Raw genomic sequence first — 22,832 nt, forward strand, 5'->3', positions numbered from 1 at the left:
AAGACAACAAATTTACACTGGGTAAGGAATTTACAAGTTCGGTCTTTCGGGTGGTTTCTGGTACTTGTGGAACGTCGCAGCTCCACAACTTCAGATTCTTTGTCAGGAACCTCCTTTTCCGGAGTTGCCTGAACATCAGGTGCTTCGTGAGCACTTGTAGTCCTGTATCCTCAACTCTTGCAGGAGCATCAGACATGTTAGTCCTGGGTTGAGTATCCTCAACAGGAAACGCAGACCTGCTCATGATCATTGGTGGAACCGAATCTTGGCGATTCATGTCTCTCTCCTCTCTCTCTCTCTCTCTCTCTCTCTCTCTCTCTCTCTCTCTCTCTCTCTCTCTCTCTCTCTCTCTCTCTCTCTCTTAAATGGTCCACATGTTTGGATTATCCAACCTTCCGCCTCCAGTCGTGTCTAGTTTGCTGGCTTCCCTGACTCCTTTCCGCCTTCCTCTCTAAATTCGGCATTATTAAGCTCAATCTCGTCATGAGACGACGTTTCCACAATAACTGCGCAGGTGTGACACCTGTTGTTATGAGGGATAGTCCTGTAATGAAAAAGTGCGCTAGCTTGGTTGCCAAGGAACCAGCAGTTAGCTTTTCCATGTATGTCTTGAACATTTGAACCACCCTCTTGGCCAGTCCATTTGAGGAATGCTGGCACGGTGCAGTTTTCACATGAATAATACCGTTGAGGCTGATAAGCCATTCAAACTCAGCACTCATAAATGCCATGCTGTTATTGGAAATGACTACTTCTGGTAGTCCATGAATGGCAAAACTCTGACGTACTTTCTCAATTGTAGTGGCCGATATTGGTGACTTCGCCTCATATACGTCCAACCAATTTGAATGGGCATCAACAATGAGCAGAAACATTGTTACCAGGAAAGAACAAATATAGTCAATGGGTAACCACACCCAGGGTCTATCTGGCCACTCCCATGGGTGTAATTTAGCTGTCACTGGCAATTTTTGCAGTTGCTGACATGGCCCATAGTGCTTTACTAAACTCACTATTTCGCCATCCATCCCAGGCCACCATAGCTAGCTGCGTGCTATGGTCTTTATTCGGGAAATTCCTGGATGGGCACTCTATAGTTGAATTAAAAGTGGCTCCCTTCCCTTTGAAGGAAATATCACTCGTGCTCCGCACAATAAGATGCCATCCTGGTTGGTTATTTCATGTCTTCTGGTGAAGTACGGTTTCATTTCATCAAATATTGTAACCAACCATGTAGCACTTGTTCTTGTACTTGAGATAGGACTAGGTCCCTACTTGTCCAGTCTCTAATTTGTTGAGTACATACCGGCGAGGAATCTAAGAAATTTGACAGTAAAAGAAGTTTCTGTGGAACTAGGACGTGCTCATCGTTTTCTTGCAAAGACGAACAACTAAGGGCATCGGCATTTGCAATTTCATTGCCAGGCCTATGTATGAAAGTGTATTTGTATGCTGCCAGGATTAAAGCCCATCATTGTATTATTGCTGAGGCTATAGGGGGTACAGCCTTGTCCTCGCTAAATAATCCTAGCAATGGTTTGTGGTCTGAAACAATTGTAAAATGATGGCCGTGAATGTACTGGTGAAATTTCCTGACACCAGAGATAATGGACAGGCCGCCCTTTTCTATCTGTGAGGTTTTCCACTGAGGTTACGTATCAAGAATGCTCACCAGTTGGCCTTTCCGTGCTGTTGTCCATCTGGTGAGAGAACATTGCTCCCACTCCGTAGGGAGATGCGTCACATGTCAGCACCAATTCTTTTGTCCGGTAGTAGATTGGATGAGTGCAACAATTCTTTCACCTTTATGAAAACTTCTTTCTGGGGCGCCTCCCAAGACCAACGTTGGCTCTTTTTGAGCAGAAGATGCAGGGAGGGGCCAGCACTGTAGACTAATTAGGTAAGAACCGCCCATAATAGTTGATCATTCCTAGGAATGATTTGAGCTCTGAGGCGTTCTTTGGCGCAGGTGCCTCTCTTAGGCTCTCACTTTTTCCTCAACCAGGTGGAGGCCCTATGAATCTGCCTGGTGACCCAAATAGATTACCTCCCTCGCTTGGAACGTGCACTTGTCTTTTTTTAAATGCACACCAACTTGCAAGAAATGTTTTAAGACATCTTCTAAGTTTGCCAAATGCTCTTTTTCAGTGAATCCTGTCACCAATACATCGTAAAAATTGACTACAACCTGAGGCAGTCCCGTCAGTAAGGTTTCCATTGTTCTCTGAAAGATGGCACAAGCTGAGGGGACACCAAAAGGCAATCGTGTATATCGGTACAACCCTTTGTGGGTATTAATTGTGACCAATTCCCAGGAGGCATTATCCAACTGTCTAATTGCTGATAAGCATGACTCGTATCCAGCTTTCTGTACGTTGTCCCTCCTGCCAGCTTGGCAAAAAGGCCTTCGATTTTTGGAATAGGGTGCCTGCCTAGTTCAGCTACTTTATTAACTGTCAGTTTGTAATCTCCACAAATTCGGATGCCTTGGTCAGGTTTAAAGATGAGGACTATGGGTGCTGCCCATTCTGAGAACTGAACAGGTTGTGTAACACCCAGTTTCTCTAGCTTGTTCAGCTCAATGTTGACTTTTTCTCGCAGGGCATATAGCACTGGTCTCGCCTTCACGAAGCAAGGGGTTGCTTCCGGATCCACATGAATCTTGGTTTGCAGGCCCTGGATTTTCCCCAGCTCATCCTTAAAGATGGTGGCGTACTTTCTAAGTAGCTCTGGTAACCCACTTGCTTTCAACTGGAAAATTGCAGCCCATTCTAACTTAATCTCCTTTAACCAATTTCATTCCAGGAGACTTGGCCCTTCACCTACCAATCGGCAAAGCTACCCAAGGGTAGCTTTGCCAATTGGCTTCCATAATGGACAGTTACTCTGCTTATGCCTTTTACTTGAATGTCTTCACCGTATATATTTTTTAGCTTGGCGGCTGTTTCTTCTAAACTTAATTGATGTTCACCGTTATTCAGATACCTGAAGGTATGTTCCCTCAACTACTGTAGTGGAAGCTTCTGTGTCCACTTCCATTCTAACAGATTTGCCATTTACTTTCACTGTGACAAATATTGGTTCTGTCTTTCCAACTATCAGATTAAACAACGCGTAAATGTCTAAATTTGTTGTTTCAGGCTCTTCTACATTGTCGATTTCATTGGGCTTCTTCTCTGTTTACTTGAATCTTTCCAAGCGTTGCCGCCCCATATGTCCATTTCTATGACAATAGTAGCATTCAATTTTTTAAAACTGCCAATCGCTAAAAGACTGCTTGTTTCCACCTCTATTAAAATTATCATTTGGTTTCGCTGCTAAGTTATTTTTCTTTATTCTTTGGCTAGCAAGGGCTGTTTCCCACTTAACGGAGTCTCGCTTTTTCATGCCGCTTTTGGCCGAGGTTTCCCACTGGATGTGGAGGACGGCGTCATTTTGCAAACCCTGTTTTGCTTTTGAATCTCTTAAACTGCGCTTTCCATGGCCATCGCTATCTCTAGCGCCTTCTTGAAACCCAGATTCACTTCGGTCAATAATCTTTTCTGAATAGTGTCCTCTTCCACACACTAAACGATCTCTGAGCATGTCGTTCAGAATCGTACCGAATTCTCAATGTTCCGTTAGCTGCTTCAAATTTGCCACATAGCATGCAATTGTCTCACCCGGGGCTCTGTTTCACAAGTTAAACCTGAACCTCTGCATCGTCACTGAGGGCTTGGGTTCACGATGTCCACCAATTCATTGAAATTCTTTGAATCTGGAGCACTGGATGCCATCAAACTTCAAATCAAACCATAGGTTTTGCTCCTGCAAGTACTCAAGAGTGTCGCTTGCCTCTTCTCTCCCCCCACCTAATCTCGTTCACTTGAAAAAAGAACATGAGGCATTCTATGTATTGAGACCAACCGTTTGTGGCAGCTTCAAACTGATCAAATCTCCCAAATTGTGGCATTTTGAGAGAGGATAACTTCAATTCTGACAGAGCTTGCTACTTACAATCACTGGGTGAGGTACAGTGCCGATTTCTTTTTAATTGGACCTCTTCGGTTTAATCCTGTTTTATCCTCGTTGCCAGTTTGTTGTAGGGTGGCATAGTTGTACTATTAATGATAGAGCTGATCTGCAGGCACTTCTTAAGTGGAAAGTTTATTTACAATATACTCAGCAGCAACTATTGTGTAGTGTTTTCATCTCCAATTGTAACTACACTGACTGCTGAGGCAACCCACGCTACTCTCCTAATGGTTACTACAGATCATGTGATCTTAAGTATTATTCTTAAAGGTATATTACACTAAATAAAACCATAATTACTGCAGGAACCTTGCAAAACTTGTCGCACTAATGTTGGAAAAGGCATTTATGTAGGGCAGCAGATAAGATTTTGAAATAATTGACCTTGTTAAATATTTGGAAGATTGCCATTTATAGCATCAATCAAGGGCTCTTAACGAAGTTCTAATCCCATTAAATCATAAAAAGTGGGAGATGTTATACCTCAGGAGTAAATGAGTTTAAAATCCATCATTTGCTGTTATAAAATCTTAATTTCTTCATTTATAAGATGAAATATATTCAAATTGATTTAAGAATAGTGTGAAATCTTTATGGAGTTAAATTTAACCTTTTTTTAGGTGTGTTCACACTGGGGTGAAACTGGAGTTTGTATTCTGTAAAGATGTAATTGGAATAGTTTCTGTTTCATTGGCAAAGATGCAAAAGCATGTATTCAACTTGCAGTTTGGCTTTTGAACTTAAGAGGACTATTTCGAATTTGCCAATGAGATAAAATAGACCTATTCCATAAGTATTAAGAATTGAATGCTAAAATTCTGCTCCTGGCACAATGGGATTAATGTATTTTGCCCAGTTAATCGCAATATCTGTGTGTAGGCAGGTTTATCATACCTTAAGATATTTTAACACATTAAAGGTGCTATGTAAATACAAATTATTGATTTTTAAAAGCAACTGGTGTGCTTCTGGTGCAATTTTCTTTGGACACTGGGAAAGCAGGAATTGGGATTTCCTATGTAGGAGTAGAAATATGTTGAATCAGCTTCTTAAAATGGCACCTGGATTCCCTGTTGGCAACAAAGTTTGAAATTGGGCATTTTGTGCTGAAATGAGGCAGGAGGTTGGTAATATCTGTTGGACAGGTTGGACTGCTCCAACTCATGTTGCTTTTTTGTGCCTGATGCAGAGTAGAATTTCAGATTTTGAGTTCTAAAAGTATAACATTTTTAATATTAAAGGGATTTCAATAATTTTTAAAAATTGTTTACAATAGCTTTATGGCCTAATTTTAGTGACATTTGTTCACCCGTTTCCTGTCTAAATTATTCACCTGTTGTTGCCTTCGTCCAGAACCATAATTTATTTTGATTGTTTGCTTTGGACAAGTACAAAACAGATCAACCTTGGCAATATGCGATGTGCCAAGTCTTTTTAAATTCCTTGTAAAATATTCTTTATTGAAGTGTGCAAATCTACCTCTGAAGCCTAAATAACTGATATACCTCCTTCACAGATGTTTAAATTGAAGGTCATTGTTTCATCGAAAATGCCCTTTTGTACTTTGTGTCAATTATGTAGTTATTGCATTTACTCTTAAAGGATTGCCTCAATATGCTATATAATTCATAAATGCTGTTGCACTCTGGAAGTCTTTTATTTAGACCAGATTGCTAATGTGAAATGTAACTTTGTCTCAGTTTATGATCAGCATGTATTTAATCTGTTGAATCTCTATTTAGCATATTTTTTGTTCACTAGGAACAGCTATAATTTTGGATTCTTCCCATCTCCATTTGCAGTCATATCATTTGTGGACTTATCTGAAATTGTTTCCTCTTTCTTGATTTTACTTTTGAGGATTAGACAATTGGTTTGACATTTGTTTTGGATTTTGTTGATATTTTAAAATGTTTGATATTGCTCAATGGAGCTTTAACTCAAATTTATTTTCCTGCCATTAGTTTTCAGTGCTGATGTGGCTGCTCACATATGTTGGTGCCTTGTTTAATGGGCTGACCCTGCTGATAATAGGTAAGTCTTTATTACTTATTTGTACTTTGTGGCTGTATTTTCTATTCCACTCCCTTTCACTAAAGATGTGACTATTTATTTGCGTTAACTTGTCACATCTAAATTTAAGATGCTTACATTTATATTTTAACCAAGTATATGTATGTTTATAAAAATGCATTAGCTGGAAACTTGACATCTTTATTCCATTTTGTTACTGAGAACATGCCTAGTAGTGTTCTCTGTAGGCCTGGGTTGCATCTGCTTGGGCCATGTGTCTAAATATTTTCAACTAGTCACACTAACTTTATCAGAATTTTAAATTTGATTACAATTTTTTGGTTCCCTTTCCAGGTTTTTTTTGTATTTATGGCACCTTGCAAGTTAGATTTCACAAAGGGTATGCTATTTTGCCCATCTAGCTCATCCTTCTGTTTTTAATTTAGATTTTGGTTTGGGTGCAGTCACAGGAGTGCCTCCAAGCCAGCCTATTCTGGTACAAGGTTGCAAACTCTGTCCGTTGGAAATAGGAATAATTCACATGAGTTCAGCTGATTTTGAGGAGCCAGATGTTCAAAATTCAGGAAATTCCTATAATGTTTTTCTAAGGCCTAAAAAAGCCATTTTGTTTTGAATCTTGGAAAGCAGGAAAATCTTGGCAGATTGAAAGCCAAGAAGTGCACAGCTTGTAAAGAACAGAGTGTTTGATGCTCCTTTAAAATGAGAAGCATTGTGTATTTGAAGTTTATTCAGAGCATTGCCTTAGGGTTGCAACCTTTTTACTTCCCCTATTAGAGGAGTTGGCCAGAACGCTGGTGGTCTTGTGATGCAGTGGTGTCCCTGCCTCTGAGCCAGAAGGTCTGGGTTCCACTCCAGGACTTGATAGCCAAGAAGGATGCATTGATAATGCAGCCTGACAGGCTGTGCATTAATCTGCAAATCATTCCAACATATGCCAATGGTATGTGATAAAAACAGGAGAGATTCCTGGTCAGCCGTATGATGGAAGGAAAATTGGAGCCCCTGGACTACAACATGTATGTAAAAGTACATGATTGTGCTGCATGTGAAGAAGCAGTTCCTGACACTGGTCCTGAGATTGCTTTAATGACTTTCAGTTGTGCATTAACTTGAAAAATACTTCAGATTAAACTTTTCATCTCGCAGTCTATTACAAATAATACAATTTTTTTTGTGTTTTTAAAATGTGACTTATCCAATAATTGTAACAAAAAAAACTGAATTAGGAGATATAGACTGCATCTTCAGTGTGTCCCTATCATTTGAGGCTGAAAGGTCTAGATTTTTCAAACTTTTCTTCAATCCTGCAATCCAATCCTCGTGACAGGAATCTGCTTTAGTTCTTCTCTGCACATCTTTCTTAGCTTGGATAAATCTCATGACATTTGCTGACTTAGAATTTAAAGCACTATTTAATGTGGCCTGGCCAAAGCACTATGCAACTCCAGTATGATGGCCTTAGATTTGAGAATATGAATTAGCAACATGTTTGCTATAATTGCTGCTATGTAACAACTGGGCGAATGTTCATCTGTCCCAAATCTCTCTCTGCCTCTTTTCTAGTGAGTTCAACATCCGTTCATTATATACTTCACATTTTTTCTTCCAATATTAATGCCTTGTGTCCATCTCTCTTTGAAGTTCCAACAGCCATTTGCAGATATCATCTAGGTCTTTTTACAATTCCTTATTATTTCATCAGCCTCCTACCATCCTCCCCCTTTTGTCTTACTTTTTGACCACTGCCCCCAGGCCCCCCCCCACAAACACACACCAAAATCACCCCCCCATTAAAAAAAAAATTGGCATCATCTTCAAGCTGGGGTATCCTATGGTGTGCATTTGACTCTAGATTATGTATGTGTAGAAGAAGCGGTAGCAATCCCAAGACTGATTTGAGCACTTAATTTAGTATATTAACCCAACCCAACATTATAAAACACTGGTTTGACCTCAGCTGGAGTTTTGTGTCTAATTCTAGACGCTGCACTTTAGGAAGAATGTTGAAGCCTTTAAAGAGAATACAGAAAAGATTTACAAGAATAGTTCCAGAGATGAGGAACTTCAGTTACATGGATTGATTGAAGAGAAGCTGGGGTTATTCTCCTTGGGGAAGAGAAGGATGAAAAGAGATTTGATAGACGTGCTCAAAATCATGAGTGGTCTAGACAGAGTAGATGGAGAAAAACTGTTCTCTATGGTGGAGAGGTCAAGAACCAGAGGACTAATTTAAGGCAGTAGGCAAAAGAGGCAAATGTGACGTGAAGAATAACTTTTATGCAGTGAGTGGTTAGGATCTGGAGTGCAGTTTGAGTGTGTGTTGGAGGCAGATACAATAAGAGCTTTCAAAAGGAGATTGGATAAGCATCTGAAAGGAAATAAGTTGTAGGACTACAGGGAATGAGGGATTAGTTGAGATGCTGTGTTGAGAGCTGGCATGGACATGATGGGCTGAATGGTCTCCTGTGTTGTAACCATTTTGTGATTACCTAATATTTGCATGGTTGCGGTGCAACTTTTTTCCTTTTTACCTGCGAAGTGCCTTGGGATGCCTTTTGATGTTGAAGGCATAAGAAATCTTAAGTTTTTCTGTTTTGGAGATCAGGGTAATTTTTGGAGGGCTCTTTAATATTTTCTTGTTCTCCTTAGCAGGCTGTTTATTTAAAGATAATTCTGGAATCCAGCCCCAAATAGTTTTTTTTAGTCTGCAGTTGACTTAAACCTTCCAACATAGAGTTAAGGACAAGGGAAAGATGATAGGGATGGCTCCATTTTTTTTCACCACATCTCGACCACGACGTGTTTTTAAACAAATGTTTTAACTTGAGTGCTGTAATTCAGGAACAGACAAATTGATGGCCTTTCTCATAAGTTTTAAAAGACAGATGAATGTTTATTGTTCAACACCCAAATAAACGCAACTGCACCTGCACGCACCCACGTACAGAAAGACACATGCATACACACTCGGGAAAATACTGTGATTACAAAAGCAGCATGCGTTTAGATCTTAGGATTTCTAGAGTTCTCTGTTACGCTCGCTTTTCCCTGGGGTGAAGACTTGAAACAGTGCAGGCTTGTAATCCTTTTTTGTATGCTGAAGAAAAAAAACTCTGGTAGTTTGAAATGGGTGGATTGGCTTGTGTTTTACGGTCACAGAAACAGATTTCTCTTATTCTACTTATTCGACCTGGTACAGCTCCTCAGGAAGGGAGTTCAAGCTTAAAGCTGGTTTTAGGCAGTGTCTTCTCCCTTCACTGGCAAGGATGTTTCTGTTTCTGATCAAAATATGCTTTATTAAAACCACTTGACAGAAACCTAATTTCTCTCGTGTGACCAAAGCATCTCCTTCCATTGTCCTCGAATAGTTTAATGGTGGGCCATTGTCAAACAATGGAGTCCAGGTATCACTCATCCACATAACCATCTTGATACCCACCAATGCCCCCTCCCCCCACCCCATCCCCTACAGGGCCATCTGTCACTTGTTCCATATTGCTCTTTCTCACAATGCTATTCTTGTTCTATTATAATCACATTCTGCTTTTCTACCTTATGCCACTATTAGCACTTTTTTTTTTTAGCACTAACTACTACCATTAACACTCCCTTTGTCCTTTTACTTCATGAGATCTTTGTCAATCCCTCTTTTGTCCCACCTATTGCTGGCCTTCTATTCAGCTCCATCTGCTGCCCCCGCCTCTCTTTCCCCCCCCCCCCCCCCCCCGCCCCCCCCACCCCCCAAGCAATATAAATTTTTTCACCTTTCCACTTCTCTTCAGCTCTGAAGAAGGATCATACAGACTTGAAACGTTAACTCTGTTTCTCTCTCCACCGATACTGCTAAACCTGCTGAGTTTTTATAAAATTTTCTGCTTTTGTTAAAATAGAGCTTTTTGCATCCATTTTTCTGGATTTTAAGTTTGGAGTCGAAGAATCTGCATCAGTATTGTGAAAGCTGTCTTTTTAATCATTAACCACAGGAAGGGTTGATTACATTTAATGACTTCTCAAAGATCTATGTCCAGAATGGTCATTTGCACTTTAATGACTTTGTCAAGACTTGCCAAACATGAAGATTAGCTCAGGGTTCTTGTAGTTCCATGTGTATTGGTGGAAAGAAAAGGTCACCTGACTTCTCAACTCCATTTTATTTTGCAGGAAAGTGCCCCATTTCAAGTTTATACTTTATAAGTCCACATATATGGCTTATAAGTTTGTGTTGCATGAATGTGACAGTTTCACTGGATTGAGCAAAGCCACACTTGTGGGCAAAGTATAAAACTAATAAGGTTGCTGCTGTGCTACTTGGATATTGGTAACACCACAAGTCTTGTTTCTGCAGCTGCTTTCCCATCTTCACCCCCTGCTATAGGTCAAGTATCCGTTATCTGAAATCCTCAGGGCCTTCACATTTCGGTTTTCAGATACCGCATATAGGGCTAGGCCTACTTACATTTCAATAGCCTAAGCCTATAGTCTAAAGTAAATAAAATGGCTAGAAAAGGAAGATATATCCCTGAATATCAAATACTGGGTACCTGTAATAAGTTCACATTTGTGGCGCCATCTGCAATTCTGCTTGTAGGAGAGGTTTCAGAGTGTCGATGTGCAGACAAACTAGACTTCCATGCTAAAGATCAGGTGCGGCCAAAGAGGTTTGTGTTGGCACCGGTCAGGGACTTACTGCGCTGAAGGTCAGTGAGGTTCAAAAGAAGTGTGGCTTTTAGATGTGTTCGGTTTTCGGATTTATGGATAAAGGATACTCGACCTGTAGCTGAAGTAATTATATATTTTTCCAGTAGGAAGAAGCCATATGAATTCTACCCCTACTACATTAAAGCAACATAAACCTCAATTGCCTTTTCCCAGCTACACTAGTTATATTACCTTCTGGGATGGACAGCTATGTGTAACTTAACTTGGAGGAATGAAGGCCAGTTAGGGTGATATGCCTTGTCTCCATGCCACTACTTTAAGTGTCATCACTGCTGTGACGCCTTTAAGAACTGCTAAATTTCACCTAAAATAAGTTTTAACAAATTGAGGAGTCGAGCTGAAATGTAATTTGAATTAGCAATAATCTTAAGAACATCCTACATGTTTGGATTGAGGCTTACGCTCTGACTCTCTTATCCAATTTTGCAATTCTTTTCTGGAGAGGCTAAACTGACCAGAGAAGGATCCCCTCCAAATTATTCCAGCATATCTTTTCAAGGAGCTATAAATATGTCATCTACACTTTTACACTTATGAAAGAATGGAACAGAAATTACTGTGGATTAAAAAGAGGGTATTGCTCTCGTTTCTATAATTAATATTTTAGCACACATGGCTGTTTTTTTTACTGTCTTTAGCTTTTAAAAATACTATGAAATATTACATACTAAAGGATTATTTTTAATTTTTCCTTTAGCTCTGGTAGCAGTTTTCAGCATCCCAGTTGTTTATGAAAGACACCAGGTAAGTGTCAAATTCAAAAGTAACTTAGCATTTCCATCTTTTCCCCATAATATCCAACATCCTGGCACTTGGTGTAAAGTGGCATTCGGCTAAATTTACTTCGACACACTGGGAATCGTCGAGGTTGACTGCCCCACAATTCAAAGTATGACATATACTCAAGATTATGAATTTCTGCCTGAGCAGGCTGATTTCTCTGTCTGCAGATCTTTGGGCACCATAGAACAGGGTGTCCCCTGAAGCAGTGAGATCTGGAGTACAAGGTTTGCTTCTCTGCCAGTGACTTGACACATGATGCAGCTTAATGGACAAGTTGCCATTCACAACGCTTGTTAGCAAGTTCCTCAGAGTCAGTAATGTCAATGCTACTGCACTTCATGGAGAGTTTCGGAGTGTCTTTGAATCGTTTCCTTTGTCCTCTCCTGGAACGTTGGCCATTTGTGAGTTGAGAAAACAGGATCTGGTCGGGGGGACTTTTTTCAGCCATCCATTTGGCATGTCCAGTCCATCGAAATTGATTTTACCGGATTTTTGCCTCATTGCTTGTGAAGCTGACTTGGGGAAGGACACAGGCACTTGTTTGATCCTCCCGTTGAAACCGAAAGATGTGGTGGACATATTGCTGATGGAATTTCCCTGATGCACAGTCCAAGTCTCACTGCAGTACAGGAGTGTGATAACTACTCTGTACACTAGGAGTTTTGTTGACTTGCAGAAGCGTTTGTTGTCAAACGCTTGCTGTAGTTTGTAGAAGGCTGAGCTGATGCAGCTAATGTGTTGCACCTCATCACTGGTGGCCTTTTGAGGGGGGGTGGTCAACATATCCCAGAGAATATGTTGAAGGAGTGACACTAGGCATAGATTGTATATGTTTTGCTCTGTTGTTTTGGGTCTAAAATGGGTTCAATACATACCAATTTATGGGCTTGGCCATTGTGCCAGTGCAAAACTTGTCACCAAATTGGTCCTTGCTGCTTTCGGGCATCCCTGATGGCTGGCTGAAATCAATGTTGGATAAGTGTAAAGGTGCCTGTTTTAGGACCCTTCTGTGAAGTGCATGATAAACTAGGTGAAGAACATACAGTGCAAATTCCATCTAGTTTTCCCTTTCTACAGTTGCCTAAGCAACACTTAAGGAGATCTCTGGAGGCACCTGGTGAAATGGTAGAGAACTTATTTTAACCTGCCCTCCGGAGGAGCTGGATGCTGCTCCCAACTTTGTAGTACTACCACAGGCTGATGCTGACCATACTTGGCCCTCCTGTGTCTCCTCCATGCGTTGGAGCTTGTGGTGCCAACTGGGCACAGTAAGAATTCTCAGTCTCCTTCCCCTTGTTTCTCGTTTGTACACCAAAGTAATGTTCCAAGGTTTCACTCACCCCTTCACTAGCTTCTCCTTTGCATTGCTCCCACTCATCACATTTCTGTTAATCTTGCTGCCGTCAGCTCAGCAGGTGAAGCTGAATCTTTCAGATTGAGAAAACCTTTTGGTATGATCTCTGGTCTGTGGTGTGTCTGCTGACCTCAACTAAATGTTGGTGAGTATTGGCTTCTGTGTCCCTTGATTAGGGAGGGAAATCCATATCAGGGTTTTAGCATCCAATTGTGATTCGGCGACCAGTTATAGAAGATGCATTCATGTGTATCTTGTATGCTAATGGGATTGGCAGTGAATCTCTTTGGGTGAATTATCAAATGACATGGTATGTGCTTGTATATGACCACTTGAACATGGGGTGGGTGGGTGCATGGAGTCGTTTGTGACTATTGGGTCATATGCCCCTCCTTTCCAGCATTATTTGTCAAGAGGAAAAAATTGCTGTGGCTGGAAGAGCTGCCTGAGTGCCTTTTTTGTTATTGATTCAGTTACTAGGACTCCTGCTTCTGGGACCAAGGTGGTGAATTTAAATGCACAATTGGAGTTTGAACAAGATGTCACTGAGGTCTCTTCTGGTTCTAGGATTCAGATGTACATAAAAGATGGAAGAACAGAGTTCTCTTGGTGTCTTGCCATTGTCTCTCCAACCTCCTGCCCCTCCCACCACCCTCAACTGCCCCAAACTGATCTGATCAGTCATCTCATTGCTGTCTTTTAAAGATTAGGTGAGGGATCGATTGATATTTAAAAAGAAATCCAAATACCTTGGTTTAACCAACAGAACTATGTCACAAGATTTCACTTAGTTTATTGTATATCAAAAGATTTAAACAAAACAAGCACCATTCACTTAACAATATGGTTTATAACCAGAGATGTAATGCACTTGGATTTACTTGTTACTTCCCCAAGTATTAAAAGTTATTTACTTCAGTAGGGTCCAGCCATACACACAGCTGCTACTGTTCCTCGGGGTAGTGTCCTCGGCCCAACCATCTTCAGCTGCTTCATCAATGACCTTCCTTCCATCATTAGGTGAGAAGTGGGGATGTTCACTGATGATTGTACAGTGATCAGCCCCGGTTGTGAATGGTGCTGAAGCAGTCCATGCCCAAATGCAGCAAGACCTGGACAATATCCAGGCTTGGGCTGACAAGTGGCAAGTAACATTTGTGCCACACAAGTGCCAGGCAATGACCATCTCCAACAAGAGAGAATTTAACCACCAGCCTTGACTTTCACTGGCATTACCATCACTGAATTCCCCACTATCAACACCCTTGGGGGGGGGGTTACCATTGACCAGAAACTTAACTGGACTAGCCGTATAAGTACTGTGGCTACAAGAGCAGGTCAGAGGCGAGATTAGGAATCCTGCAATGAGTAACTCACCTCCTGACTCCCCAAAGCCTGTCCACCATCTACAGAGCACAAGTCAAGAGTTTGATGGAATACTCCCCACTTGCCTGGATGAGTGCAGCTCCAATAACACTCAAGCTTGGAACCACCCAGGACAAAGCAGCCTGCTTGATTGGCACCACATCTACAAATATTCACTCCCTCCACCACCGAAGCACAGTAGCAGCAGTGAGTACCATCTACAAGATGCACTGCAGGAATTACCAAGGTCCCTTAGACAGCACCTTCCAAACCCACGACCACTACCATCTGGAAGGACAAGGGCAGCAGACGGATGGGAACACCACCTGGAAGGCCCCCTCCAAGCCACTCACCATCCTGAGTTGGAAGTAAATCGACATTCCTTCACTTGCTGGGTCAAAGTCCTGGAACTCCCTTCCAAACAGCACTGTGGGCGTACCTACACCACATGGACTGCAGCGGTTCAAGAAGGTAGCTCACCAGCACCTTCTTGCGGGTTATTAGGGATGGGCAATAAATGCTGACCCAGCCAGCGAAGCCCACAACCCGTGAATGAATTTTTAAAAAAGTATGCTTTAGTCCGCTGGAGAATTCTCCTCAGCTCCAGCTATTCTCGAGGTAAAACTCCAATTTCCCATCTCTTGACTGTGGATGCCCCAGTCCCTTTTTCTGATTACTTTTCTATACTTTTCTATATTTCCTATACTTCCAAGCTAATTACTTATGCAATAAGAAACTGAGGGCTGCTGTAGATTCTCCCACTAGTTTCAAACTGGGCAATCTTCCAGCTTCTGTTCCTTCAATCCCCGAGGTTAAGCCTTACATGCTTTCCACACAGTCAGTGATGAAGTTAGGTTTTTACTCTGCTTCCATTGCAGGTCTATCTAACTATCTTCTACTTTGGCTGTTATCTCTTAGTGAGCTGCAAACGAGGCTCAAGCTGCAACTAAAATCTTTCTCAGCAAATACCATGACAAATTGAAACCAGAGAATCTTCCTAAGCTCCACCCATCTTCATGATGACATAGCCTGCTCTGGGCTGTCCTCTAACCGACCTTTAAGTTAATTATCCCTCACTTCCAATTTCCTTTTTGACCTGATGAAATAAATGGGTTTCACAACCTTTCAGAATTTAGTGAAACTTTTAAACTAATGTAGCTGTATGTCCCAAAGCAAAAACATCTCTCTGGATTGCACTTATTTGCAAGCATTGCAGACAACATGTCTCCGGCTTGTTAGCTAAGTAAGCCCACCGTACAGCTCTCTCTTTTTCTGACTTAGTTAAATAAACATGTCACCTTTTGAACTGCCATTTCCTGAGGTTTTCTAGTGAGCTCTAGAGCCCAGCATTTTCATATTCTTGCCTTTCTAGCTATTAACCTCCTAAGGCAACATGGTCCCAATCTTTTAACTGTAATAGGCTCCAAGCTCTCGAATCACATTCATCCCATTTTCTATAGTTACACTTTCATTCCTAAAACTAAAAATTATATTCTAAACATGAACCATGAACTAGATATATGCAACAGTGATGTAGAGTTATTAAATTAGCATTGGGCTTGAAATTGAGTTTTGGTGATTGATACAGGGAGCTGTATAAGGTAGGTGCCTCAGCTGTTGCTTTTCTTTATTCATTCTTGCCACCCAAAAAATTGGGTATGCGTGCTAGGTTTTCTTGAGTATAGTTAATTAATAAATGCGATAACAATGAAGCCCTATTAAGCAGGTACCTGAAAATAATTGGCTTAAATTAGTAAAAACACTGCATTAACCTTTTCCTATGATTCCCATAACATTCAAATAAATTTAGCCAGGAACTGTGAAAATTCCAGCCTCCTGATTAGTTTGATGTTTTAAAAACTCTTGACTTGTGCTTTTCTGCTGGCGCCCTCTACATCAAAACGATCAGCAGATTGCCTCAGTGCAGTAGGAGAACATGATTACTAATTTAATCTCAGATGTTCAATCAGAGCAGTCATTTGCCTCAGCAGTGGTAGCCTTCTGCTGTGGGGTTTAGCAGGCACATCCAGCAGGCGGATGAATGAACCTTGGAACAAAAGTGTGGCAAATGTTAAAATATTTTGAATGCAGGTATTCGGTTGTCACCTACTACACTGATCGGAAAGAGTTGATCTGCTTTGAGCAGAAATAGTGGGGAAAATGACTATTGCTTTGTAGATTACCCAGAGTATATGTCTTTAACAAATACACTGTTCATTTAAGCAGGCTTCAATGTCTGATTGCTGTCTTATCTCAAAATCTGACCTGAGTCATGTTCCATCTTTGCTCACTGATTATATTAAATTGAAATTGAGGATATTTTAAGGATGACCACTTTTTGTCTATAAATGAAACCTTGGAACTTAGTTATGTGCTGTTGCTAGTGAATTGGTCAATTTTATTTCTTTACAGTTGCTGCCTGCAAGAAGCAGCAAATACTCATGTGATATAGATGCACTAACAACAACTTGTAATTATACAGTGCCTTTAATTTAGTAAAATATCCAAGGCATTTCACAAAAGCATCAAACAAAACACTCAGCCATATGAAGAACTATTAGGGCTGATAACCAAAAACTTGGTCAGAGTGGTAGGCTTTAAGGAGCATGCTAAAGGAGAAAAGAGGGGTGGAGAGGGAGTACTAGAGCTTAGGGCACTGGCAGCTGAAAGCACGACTGTCAATGGTGGAGCAATTAAAGTTGGGGGATGCTCAAGCGGTCAGAATCACAGAATTATTACAGCACAGAAGGGGGCCATTCAGCCTGATGTGTCTGCACTGGCTCTTCGTGTGGCTCTGCATTCTTCCTTTTCAGATAACAATCCAATTCCATCTCAAATGCCTCAATTGAATTGCCTCCACCACACACTCGGGCAGTGTATTCCAGATCTTAACCACTTGCTTGGTGAAAAAAGTTTTACCTCATGTTCTCATTGCTGCTTTTGCCAAATAGTTTAAATCCCTGCCCTCTTGTTCGTGACCCTTTGACCAGTGGGAACTGTTTTTCCCTATCTACTCTGTCCGGATCCTTCATGATTTTGAACACCTCTATTAAGTTTCCTCTTAACCTTCTCTTCCAGGAAAACAGTACCAACTTCTCCAATCTATCTACATAACTTAAGTTCCTCATCCCTAAAACCATTCTCATGAATCTTATCTGCACTCTCTAATGTCTTCACGCCCTCCTTAAAGCAATGTGCCCTGACTACATGCATTATTCCAATTGAGGCTGACATTTTTTTACAGGTTTAACATGTCTTCCTTGCTTTTATACTCTCTGCCCTATTAATAAAGCCTAGGATGTTGTATGTTTTATTAACTGCGTTCTCAACTGCTACTTTCAATGACTTCTCTGCACATATAAACCCAGGTCCCTCTGCTTCTGCATTCCCTTGGTATTGCACCCTTTATATTGTGTCTCTGCGTTCTTCCTATCAAAATAAATCACTTCACACTTCTCTGCATTAAATTTCGTCTGCCTTTCCACCAACCTGCCCATGTCCTTTTGAAGCTCTACACTATTCTCCTTAATGTTTACAATACTTCCAAGTTTCATGTCGTCTGCAAATTTTGAAATTGTGCCCTGTACACCAAGGTCCAGGTAGTTAATATATATCAGGAGAAACAAAAATCTAACTGACCCCAGGGAACTCCTCTATAAACCTTTCCACAGTCTGAAAAACATCCATTAACTCCTGTTTCCTGCCACTTAGCCAATTTCGTATCCATTTGCAATTGTTCCTTTTATTCTATGAGCTGTAATTTTTCCCATAAATTAGTTGTGCAGGACTTTATCAAATGCCTTCTGGAAGTCCATATACACTACATCTCCCTCAGTACCCTCATCAACCTTCTCTGTTACCTCATCAAAAATCTCGGGCAGTTTAGGTAGACAAGATTTGCCCTTTTTTAAAAAAAAACACACCCTGCTGGCTTTACTTAATTAACAAATTTTGTCCAGAATTATAGTTTCTAGAAGCTTCCACACCAGTGAGGTTAAACTGGCTGGCCTGCAGTTGCTGGGCTTACATTTACACCCTATTTTTGAACAAATATGTAACCTTTGCAATTCTTCATCCCTCTGGCACCACCCCTGAGTCTGAGAAATTATGGCCAGTGCCTCCACAATTCCACACATTTCCCTCAGTATACTTGGATACACCCCATCTGATGTCTTATCAACTTTTAAGTATAAGCAGCCTATATAATACCTCCTCTTTCACCATTACCTGTGCAGCATCTTGTTCATTGGTAAAGACCAATACTAAGTATTCATTTAATACTTCAGGCATTTCCCCCCCCCCCCCCCCCCCACTTCCCATGCATAAACCCCTTTTTTGGGTCCCTAATCAGCCCCACTCCTCCTTTTGCTACCCTTTTACTATTTATGTGCCTATAGAAGACTTTTGGATTTCCTTTTATATTAGCTGCTGATCTCTTTTCATACTTTCTTTGCTCCTCTTAATGAATTTTCACTTCTCCTCTGAGCCTTTTTGTATTCAGCTTGGCTCTTGGTTGTATTCTCCACCTGACATCTGTCATAAGCATATGTTTTCTGCTTTGTCTTAATCTCTATCTCTCTTTTGTCATCCAGGGAGCTCTGGATTTGTTTGCCTTGCCATTCCACTTCGCGAGAATAAACCTTGTCTGTGCCCAAACCATCTCTTCTCTAAAAACAGACCTTTGTTCAAATACTGTTTTGCCTGACACCTTTGATTCAGTTGATCTGGGTCAGATCCATTCTCACTCCATTGAAGTTGGCTTTCCCCCAGTTAATTATTCTTACTCTTGATTGTTCTCTGCCCTTTTCCATAACCAACCCAAATCTTATAGAATGATGAGGCTTGTAAGGCTGGAAGAATAAGGAGAGGCTATATTTATTCTTGCCATCTCCACATCAACAAAGGTAATATTTCATTGCTTTATGATTTTATGTTGAATTAATTGAGTTACTTAGGTACTACTTTAAAAATCTACTCTGCAAGCTAAATGGCTCTTGGGGAGTCTTTCCCCATGTTCCCAACATACCTCTGGTCACTAACCATATTTAATGCATGTTTCAAGTGATAATGAGCTGCTAAGACTGGAGCTGAAAATTTTCTCTGGCCCTCTTTGAGATCTTAATGGTGCTGGTCCTTGAATTATGAGAGAATATTGGATTTTCTGAGAATGCTGCTTTGCTTTTAAGCAGTTCTGTAATTCGGTTTCACCTGGTTACATGGCAACTACTCATGGCTGTTTTTTCACATGAATAAATAACCTGTTATTTTTTCACCATACCTTTAACATTAAAGAGTTCTACATATGATAACAGTAAAGTAAGTATCACTGGTCATGCAGAGAGGCTGAAATCAGCTGGAGCCATTTAGTCTTGCTGTGAGGTATCCCCTGGAGTGATATTAAATGTGAATACACATTTACCTGTTTTTATTTCTTCTTTAGGCTCAAATTGATCATTACATAGGGATAGCAAGTAAGCAGATTAGAGATGTCACTGCTAAGTAAGTATACAAAGAATTTGGAACACTGTTTACATAGCAACCATGTAGTGTAATTTTCCATTGCCAGGCGAAGGTTGTTGCTTCAATGCGTGTTTAACACTGATGTTCTTAACTGCTTTGCTGTTCATTTTCCTTGAATTTAGCTGACATTATGCCTTCAGAAAATGCATATTTGTAGAACTCATGTAGTTTTGATCTTGCACATTAGAACCTTCTTGTAAAGATGACTGCCAAATTATACAAATATGCTATGTTCCCGAAGGAGGTTATTAAACATCATTGCTCAGATTTTGATGTTAGCTATGCTATAAATAGCACTTGGATGTGTTTTGGCATATTTACAATTCCATCTGTATCTTGCATATTTAAAAAGATGGTAATGTAATAGGAGTTGAGTTAATTGAATTTGATATACTACAATGAAATGGGGCTATGCCATGAGCTGTACATGTTTTGTTGGGGCTTTTGTTTGATTGAGGGGTTCTTCTGTGCAGTGCCGTTCCTAGGCGTGAAAGTTGTTATAATTGATGGCATGGTTCCTATGTCCTTTCAGTAATCCATAATTTTCCATGCAATCAACTTTTCAGAACATTCTTGAGCATTCGTGTACTTGTAACAGTGTACAGCTTGATTTGGAACATTTTTCAGCTTGTCTACATCATAGAAGAGATCTGCATCTAATTTGTTGAAATTCTTGTCATCTGTTTTTGTCATTTAGATTGACTTTGTACCCTTGCATATGCAGTGTAGTAGTCTAATTATCCTTTGCAAAGGGTGTTGAAAAATTACTGCTTTTAATTCAAAGTAGCATTGAATAGTCCCGTTATGCAAAGTAGGAACACATTTTTCATTGGATGCTTTTCCAATATTCCATATTACATTGTGCATGAAAAAATCATTTATATTGCCCTAATGTTTTTCTGGTGTCACAAGCAGTTTGATTAAAAATAACTTTCTGACCACCAAACATAGTGAATTTGGCAAGTTTAATTTGTTGCTGGTAGCTGAGTTGTGTGTGCATTGGAACCCATAGTCACTGAATGCAAAAGCACATGTTAAAGCTTCTATTATATTGTGGTATGAATTGTTTCATTTTCAAATAGCATGGGGCTGTTATTTTCAGTGTTCAACCATCATTTGTTTTGGAAAGGTTACAGAGCCTATAACTTGGAAATTATTTGTAAATTTTGCCAAATGAATTGGGATGTGTACTATCCTCTGGCTGATACCACATACTACTTTCTGTACCATCCTTTGAGACTTAGATTGTGTTTGGCCAATTATTGGTTTAAAATTATATTTTGTGGAATAGCCTAACTTAGTGTGAAAGTCAGGTTGCTTATGATTTTTGCATGTGCTGATTATTTTTTTTTTGTTGTGTGCATAATTGCCTTGGCAGTCTTTTATATTTACTCATTTTGTTCATGCCCAAGCTTTGGTGTTCAGTTTGACTTTTAATGTGAGGTGTAAGTGCACCATATTAGATGCATGGAATTCAGAAATTTTGTTGATCAGATCTACATTCATGATTAGACTTCACTCCATATTGCCCACAGCCTTAAGCAAGAGGAACTGCATTTTCAGATTTATGAATTTGTGTATTAAAACCATATCTAACGTGTATCTATTATGCTTAGCCCTTGTCTAAACTTCTAACAGTTTTTTGCCATAAAAGTTTTTTTCACTGGCTGCACTATAGTTACTACCTGCTTATATGTGTCTGGATTTTAAGGCTGTGAAACTGAAGATCGATGTAATGGTGTAGGCTAGTATAAATGTAAAACAATTTGATCTTTTAAATAAGTGAAGTGAAAAAATTGTGAAGTGCAAATCAATTTAATTCTTCTCATTTTAGGATTCAAACAAAAGTTCCTGGACTGAAGAGGAAAGCTGAATAAAAAGGAGCTTGTCCTGTGCTTCATGGCATGTTTTCTTCTGGGCTGTCACTTGGATTGTCAGAGGGAGGGTTGGGAAGAACAAAATAGCCTTGGAACTGCAGTGTAATTTGCAAATCTTTTCCATTTTGGTAGTAACAGAAACCGTGTTTAACTGTAGTCTATTTCATGATCCATTATATCACATACTAACATGTAAGAAGTTTGAATTCAGTTTATTTATCTCATTTGGTACAGAGAACACTGGTTTGTATTAAAGATTTGAAAAGCTGTACATTGCACGTGTCGGGGTAGTGTCTTACTATGTCAAAACAAATCATGGTGCAGTTGGAGCTTTTGGTATTCCCTGCCCCCCAGTTTGCACACTGTTTGTAGGATCTATGCTGTGAGGTTGGTGCAAATTTCTAACCCCATGTGATCAAAATATTTACTGTACTATTGTAGTGAAATTTGAGGTCTTGCTTTCTGACTAAAACCTTTCGCTGTATTAAGATTTTACTGTTTTAATGATTACCCAGTTAGTGTTTCACTAAGCTAAGGAGTTGACCTGAGCAGCTCCACAGTGCTTGACATTTCAGAGTTAACTGAATTTTAAAGATGGATCCACAGCACTGAACCATACAGTAAGATATATATATTGCATAAAATGGAAATCGCAGAATAAATGTGCAACTCATCAAACTTTCATCTGTGTAGCAAGAAATGTAAGAGCACACATATAGCAAAATTTTAACTGTACTTCTGATTATTTGTGGACTGTATCTAATGCTATGAATAAATGTAACTTGGAAATTTCAAGCATTGTTTGATGCACAAATATGAGAATGAACATTGCATTGTAAATGAATTGGGCTTAGGCCTTCGTCTGGGGATTGCATTGTGAAATAAAAACAAGAATGAATAAAGCTTACAGACAAAATATGGACTGTGTGTGAAGCATAAAAGTTTACAGCACAGAAGGTAACCTGGCTCATTATATCTATGCTGGCTCTAGTACCACTGCCCTGCACAGTCCCTGTAGCTTTCTCTGTTTAAAATTTCTATACAATCATAGAATGGTTGCAGCACAGAAGGCCGCTTGTTGAGTCTGTGTCAGCTCTCTGCAAGAGCAATTTAATTAGGCCTACTTACTGGTCCTTTCCCTGTAACCCTGTAAATGGTATGTTGTC

At 40.1% G+C, this 22,832-nt stretch overlaps 1 protein-coding gene across 2 annotated transcripts in view; it reads left to right on the forward strand.

Moving 5' to 3' along the window:
- LOC144689678 (uncharacterized) overlaps positions 1 to 22,584 on the forward strand; it is a 94,871-nt gene extending 72,287 nt beyond the window's left edge. For both annotated transcript variants that reach the window (XM_078556970.1, XM_078556971.1), the window contains 4 exons: positions 5,979 to 6,048; positions 11,465 to 11,511; positions 19,710 to 19,768; positions 21,624 to 22,584. In XM_078556970.1, the coding sequence (XP_078413096.1) occupies positions 5,979 to 6,048; positions 11,465 to 11,511; positions 19,710 to 19,768; positions 21,624 to 21,666 (219 nt within the window). In that variant the 3' untranslated portion in view covers positions 21,667 to 22,584. The remainder of the gene's footprint in view (positions 1 to 5,978; positions 6,049 to 11,464; positions 11,512 to 19,709; positions 19,769 to 21,623) is intronic.
- The last annotated feature ends 248 nt before the right edge of the window (positions 22,585 to 22,832 follow it).

This window comes from Cetorhinus maximus, chromosome 14, assembly GCF_964194155.1.
Source record: "Cetorhinus maximus chromosome 14, sCetMax3.hap1.1, whole genome shotgun sequence".
NCBI classification, from domain to species: Eukaryota; Metazoa; Chordata; class Chondrichthyes; order Lamniformes; family Cetorhinidae; genus Cetorhinus; species Cetorhinus maximus.